This window comes from Octodon degus, unplaced genomic scaffold (assembly GCF_000260255.1).
Source record: "Octodon degus isolate 3935 unplaced genomic scaffold, OctDeg1.0 scaffold00029, whole genome shotgun sequence".
Taxonomy (NCBI): Eukaryota; Metazoa; Chordata; class Mammalia; order Rodentia; family Octodontidae; genus Octodon; species Octodon degus.
In genome coordinates, this window is record NW_004524605.1 from 13,192,552 (window position 1) to 13,199,204 (window position 6,653).

The window sequence follows — 6,653 nt, forward strand, 5'->3', positions numbered from 1 at the left end:
CAGCCTAGGCCACATTGAGAGTTCAAAGACAGCCTGAACTCCATAGCAAGAACCTGTCTCAAAAAAAATTTTTTTAATGTACTGGGGTTATGTAAGATGCTATCAGCGGGGGAAAGGTGGGTAGAAGCATACAGGAACTCTGTACTATTTTTGGAACTTGTGAATCTTAAAACTATTTTAAAACAAGAATTTTTAAAAATCTTATTACCTATTTGTCATCTAACAACTTACTCTTACATACACTTACAGAATATTCTTTAATCACTGAAAACTTAAGAGAAATAAATGTGTTACCTAGGCAAAAGGAGAGCTTTCTCCTGCAGTTTTACCTTAAGAACTGCTTCCCTTGGGGCACGAATCTCTGATGAGAGCCCAGACTGTGGAGATTCACCTGCTGATTTCACAGCACATAAACATCTACGTGAAAAGGACACTGGGTCCCTAGTCATCCAGATACGCTTATATGACAACAGGTATTGGAAGTCCCTTCTCAGCCCTGTAAAGCAAGTAGGGCTGCTGGCATTACCATCTTTGGGCTCCCTGCTCACCCTGGACTCTGTGTGTATATCTCTTTAGGTTGTGCATGACAACTACCTCTTGTACGTGTTTGCTCCGGATCGCGAGAGTCGGCAGCGCTGGGTGCTGGCCCTTAAGGAAGGTAACTACACTCCTTTGCCACTGAATCACCCGAGACCCTTGATCTGTGGTAGGCTTGGGTTCTGAGATAGAACAGTGTGGCTGGAGATCCTCTGAATTCAAGCATTTCTCCCTCTGAAAGTTAATGAAGGTCTCAAGTTTTTACCTTAGTCTCAACCAGAGGCAACAACCTGTTTTGTCAAGATTGGACAGATAGGGCTGGGGAGATAATTCTGCAATCTAATCACCCGACAAACCAGAAGTGGTGGTGCACACCTGTGATCCCAGCACTAGGGAGGCTGAGACAGGAGGATCACTATGAGTCTGAGCTGTGTAGCGAGACCCTGTACCAAATCAGTCAATCAATCTTTTTAAAAAAGGTTGGACAGCTAGCTGGTCACCTATTCCTATACACCTCCAAGCTAAGAACATTTTTTATGTTTTTAAGTGGCTCATTTTAAAGGATTACATTTACTATGTAGCCTTTTAAGAAAAAATTTGCCAAGTTCTGGTGTAGGTACAAGATAAGAAGCCCTTGAGTTGGATGACTTATTCATGGACTGTTTTGGGGCCAATACTTCACCGCTCTGGGCTTCAGTGCCTTGTCTACTTGGTAACAATAGTACCTGCCTCCCAGGTCAAATCTGAGCAAAAAATCCTGACCCACATTGAGTACCCAATAAATATGAGCTAGATTTAAAGTCACTCAATCAGTAAGGGTATTTAAGTCTTACCTACCCAACAATATAATTGGAACTAGCACAGCATGAAAGCTAGAACCGGCTACTAAGGTGACACTCTCCAATTGTTGGTGTGTGTGTGATCTTAGCCAACTCTCTTGACCTTTGTGCGTCTCTGTTTCCTCAGATATAACGTTTGACTATTAATAGTCATGGAGTTGTTGTGAGAATTAAATAAATTAGGACACGCGAGGTACTTGTCACAGTACTCAGCCCCACAACAGCACTTGATCATTATTCCTGATTATTATGTTGCTGTTCTTCAGCCTGCAGCATCGCATGTGTCAGAAATTCTGGGCTCTGATAGCAGTCTGTCTATAATTAGCAAGAGAGCCAAGGATAAGCAAGTCTGAGAAATGACGATAAAAATTCTGTCCACCTCCCAGGTTGTTGAGAGTTGCGAGCGAAACATGAACAGGCAGGTGCTGGGCACACTGGAGATGTTATCCTATATAACAGTCAGAAGGGACCCTGCTGTGGCAGTGTCTGAAGGACTACTAGAAATGAACTGTCTAGTTCTGTGGGTTTAGCACTTTCTTTTGCAGCAACAGAGCCCCTGATTTGTCCTACCAAGATCTTACCTCAGACCCACACATCTCTAAAGGACAAAAACACAGTTGCTGCAGTTGAAGGTGCAGGCAGCAAGGCGGTGGGAATCCCATCCTCTCTTCCCACTACTGCTGATGTGCTGCCAGGGGGCCCACTGACCTAATGATGAGATTACCGGTCTCATTGCTTAGCCGGGGGAAAAGGAGGTGCAAGGTGAAGGTTTGCCCAAGCCAAGGACACAGACCACCAGGAGGGCTCACCAGAAAAGAACCCTCCGAGCACAAATGGAAATAACTCTCCTGCTGGTGTCAACCCCTTTCAGAAACAAGGAATAATAACAGCCTGCTGTCCAAGTATCACCCTAACTTCTGGATGGATGGGAAGTGGAGGTGCTGTTCTCAGATGGAGAGGCTTGCGACGGGCTGTGCCCACTACGATCCGACCAAGCACGGTAAGACCTGGAACCCACTGTACACGCCCTGCAAAGACAAGAAGCTATCAGTGTCCCACCACTGAGGGGGTCAGGGATTGAACACGAAATGCTACATTTGCAGAGGAAAATTCTCATCTTTCTTTCCCATCAGCTTGTTCATGCTTTTTTTTTTTTTTTTTGCCTCAAATTTCACGTTTTCATCTCTGGTCTCAAAGTGTGGTCGTTGGACCACCTGCATCAGCACACCCTAGCAGCTCATTAGCAATGCGAATTCTCTGGGCCCGGACCAGATCTCTGGAATCATGATGTGCATTTTAATAAGATCTCCTAGAGATTTATGTGCGCAGCAAAGTTTGAGGAGTGCTGCTATAATTTTATGTTAGGAAATGTGAACAGCATGGTCTACTTAAACCTTAAATTATAGATGCAGTCTCAAGAAGTCAAGAATAATATTCACTTCCTTGTTCTCATGACATCATATGACACACACATTTAATTATACAAATTTCAACTCAGTCTCAGAGAAAAAGAATCCACACTCGAACTGCAAAGTGAGAACAAAGGAAGTTGTTTCTCAGCCTTTGATATCAAAGGCTCAGGTCCTGGTGACCGGACTGCAACTTGATTTTACCACATGTGTTGACTTTGGACCTGTCACCTCCCTGTCTAATACACTTGCACATGTTTATATCTTCTTTCTCACAGCTCGCTGGAGTACGTAGAGTGATGTTAAACACACAGCTGACCTTGAGCAATTCAATATATGCAGGGTTGGGCAGCTAAGAAAGGTTCTGCAAAACCATTACAGAGGCACAGGGACTGGGGTGATCCCCAGCGTGTGCTGCCAACCCTACCCCCGGGGTGCGCTGAGACTGGGCATGGTGGTGCATGCCTGTAATCCCAGCCCTTGGGAGACTGAAAACAGGAGGATCACTATGAGTCCAATCTACATAGTGAGACACTGTATACCCTGAACTAAATACATTTCTTTAAAAACCAACATTATAGAATACAAATGACAATCTGGGCATGATGACACATGCCTGTAATCCCAGAACTAGGGAGGCTGAAGCAGGAGGATTTCCTCAAGTATGAGGCTAACTTGAGCTCCATAGTGAGTTCAAGGCCAGCCTGCAACACATAATAAGACCCTGTCACAAACAAAACAAGGCCAAACAAAATAAACAGTAGGAATGATGGCCCATGCAAACTCCTTTGGTACATTTTCCTCTCCTCCCAACCTTTTCTACCACAATTGCCTTTTCTCATCTGTCTACTTCTTCTTTTGCACTAAGTTTACATAGATTAGATTGACAACTCAAGGTGGGTGTAACACGTGGCTGAGTTTTCCGTGGCTTCCTGAGTCAGTTGCACTTTAAAAACCACCACTTCTCACCCTACACCCTGAGGGAAAAGAATTCTTGTAAGTGTATCACCACATTGCCCAGGAGAATAATGTTTAGCAAGTCTTAAAGTTAATGGTCTGTACCTTCACCCTTTGGTCCTACTCACAAGAGCCGGTATTTTGTTGAAAAGAAATGAAAGGCTTAGTATCAGAGCAATCTACTGAGTGAGCCAAATACCATGGGTTTGCCTCTGTAAAAGCCTTCTGCAGAGCTAGCAATCTACTCTCCAAATGCGTACGAGCACCCCCTGTGGGCCTCTGTGAAGTCCCTTGGCCACCAAGACCTCTCATGTCTTCATCTCTAAAAACGTAGGAGTGGTCTTGGTGACCTGCAGTGAAATTCTAACTATGCCCCCTCCCACATCTGGAATTCTGTGAGTCTGCATGTTGCAGCTGTTCCTCCACGGTGTGCACAGATGTTCTCCCCACAGAGTGCTGAACGTGTGGCAGCGGCTGTTAGGAGCACCCAATGACTCAACATAACCATGCTTGGTCACAGCAGGCGCCTCCTCACATGAACCGAGAGGCTGACAGCTCTCAGCCCCCCCCCCCACGTGTGTGCCATGCTGCTAATGGTGTTGCTTTTGCCCTGCAACACACTGCTATCCCCACGCCACACACCATGGTTAGCATCTCCTCACACCCTGCTCTTGTGGCATAAGTAACAGACCTCACACACCATAGTTTTGACTGAAGTGAGCAGTTTGTGAGGAACACCTTGTGCTGTGAGCGTACCTCACAGTCCTGCACCTGCCCAGAAGGCTCACAGCATTCTTGATGACAGTGCAAGACTGCAGGCCCAGGGCTTTGGAGCCTGAAGAAGCATCTGGGTGAGTCCTAGCCCCATGATTTCATTGCAATGTGAGTTGATAGGTTTTTTAACTGCTCTAGGCCTCTAAGGCAATTTTTTCCTCTGCAAATGGGGATAATGATAATGATATACATTGTGTGGCTGATGGGAGTTTCATTGGAATTGCAGAATGCTCTGCAGCGATGCTGGCACTTCAGTTCTTGATAAGTGGTCATTGTGTCTACTGGTCTTCCTTATTGGCAGACAAAAGAACCTGAGGCTGAGTTCTAGCCTATGTGTGGGTATCTCTCTGGGCAGAAGCAGAAGGGGTTGAATGCAGGTAGATCCTACTATACCACCAGCTCCTAGTCACATGCATTTCTGCAGCTAGAACCAGCCTTAGTCGTATCATATCAGTGTCACACAGACGGAGAGGAAGGAAGGGAAGATGAAAGACCAGGGCCCCAGGAAGAAGAAAGAGATCAGTTGCAGAGTGGCCCAGGATGGAGGAGCCCAGGCTCATTGCGCTGGACCTGGGGGTGAGGACCCCAGTTTCTGGGCTCTAGTCTGAGGGCTATGTCGGAATCATGCTTCTAATTATGTGAGTTTCCTTCCTATATGTTAGTTGTATACCCAATGCTTGGGCCTGCCCTGGCTTGAGGAGTCGGCACTGAGCTGGGCTCAGCATCAAGATGTGGCTCTCCCTTGCCATATCCCTGATATGGGCTGTCCACCTTCAAGTCGACTTCCTGTAGAGACGAGGCCCTCTCTCCAGCCTATGGAGCCACTTCCTGTTTATCTGTAATTGTTAAAGAGATCTTTGCTCTGAGCTGAAGCCCGTAGAGAACCTCCTCACACCCTCACACACACTCCTCACACACACACATAACTGTGCAAAGCTGTGGTCTGTTGATTCCAGACATGACCTTTGTAGGGCCACAACAGAAGAACTGTGAAAGAGGGGGATGAAACAACCAAAGGAGGCACGGGGAAAGAGGAGAGAAAGAAAAGAGGAGAGCTAAAGAGAGGGGGTATGGAGACAAGAGGGGTTATGCAGAGAGAAACACTGAAAGTGTGGGTTGGGGAGGCAGCAGGAACACTGCCAGATGCCTCAGAGAGCTAAAACCAGATCCATCCCACTTGGGAAGCAGTACAATGACTCCCATCTCCTCCTCCTCCTCCTCCTCCTCCTCCTCCTCTTCCTCCTCTTCCTCCTCTTCTTCCTCCTCTTCTTCCTCCTCTTCCTCCTCTTCCTACTGCTCCTCCTTTTCCTCTTCTTCCTCCTCAGGCACACAATGTCAGGAAACCAGTGAGTCACTGTCCCCTGAACCACCTTCTCTCACTTTAGGTGGCAGATAGGTTCGTAGAAATCTCTGTACTGAAGGGAAGGGCGCAGGTATCACCTCCCTCCCCAGTCAAGCATTTTGGGGGAACAGAGAAAGGAAGATCCCATAATGTTGACTTCTAGAAGTTTCTGGTGTCTCCTAGAAAAAAGGAATCAGAAACCAGCATCCAAAATACCTAAAAGACAGGTTGTGCCCAGGCTGATTCTGGCATCCCAGTGTCTCGTTACCTCTTTCTAGCCCCTTTCCGTCTGTTGTTCTCTGTAGGCCCCTTTTCTCTGAAAGGCTGGGTGTCTCAGACTCACTTTCTTTTTCTGTTTTTCTCATTTCAGCTTCAAAAAAGCCTCTTCCTCCTACTCCTGAAGACAACAGGGTAAGTGAGAGCCCACGGTGTGGCTGTGGGAGGAGGTGGGGCAGCCCTGCAGCTCTGACTGGCTTCTGCCAGTGTGTCTTAAACCCTGGATGCCTCCTGCAGCCTGCCCTGATCCCTCTGAACTCCACACATCACTCTTTTGGGCTGGTCCATGGGTTTGACCACTAAACATCCACCTCTCTTATTTTCACTCTACAAGCACTTATGCTATCAAACTGTGTGTTCGCTTTATGCCTTCACACGCAAGCACACCCTTTGGAGACCCACATTTCTTCAAAGTACTTGTACACATTTACTGCCTATAGTAAAATTTAGTATGTCTTCTATCAGCTTCAACGGCAAATAGTTCTCTCTCTCTCTCTCTCTCTCTCTCTCTCTCTCTCT

The 6,653-nt window shown here is 46.6% G+C and overlaps 1 protein-coding gene across 1 annotated transcript in view; it reads left to right on the forward strand.

Moving 5' to 3' along the window:
- Positions 1-6,653, forward strand: part of Itk (IL2 inducible T cell kinase) — a 62,702-nt gene that overhangs the window by 23,348 nt on the left and 32,701 nt on the right. Inside the window, exons 3-5 of the mRNA XM_004629392.2 lie at positions 577-658; positions 2,248-2,376; positions 6,229-6,269. Of these exons, the coding sequence (XP_004629449.1) occupies positions 577-658; positions 2,248-2,376; positions 6,229-6,269 (252 nt within the window). The remainder of the gene's footprint in view (positions 1-576; positions 659-2,247; positions 2,377-6,228; positions 6,270-6,653) is intronic.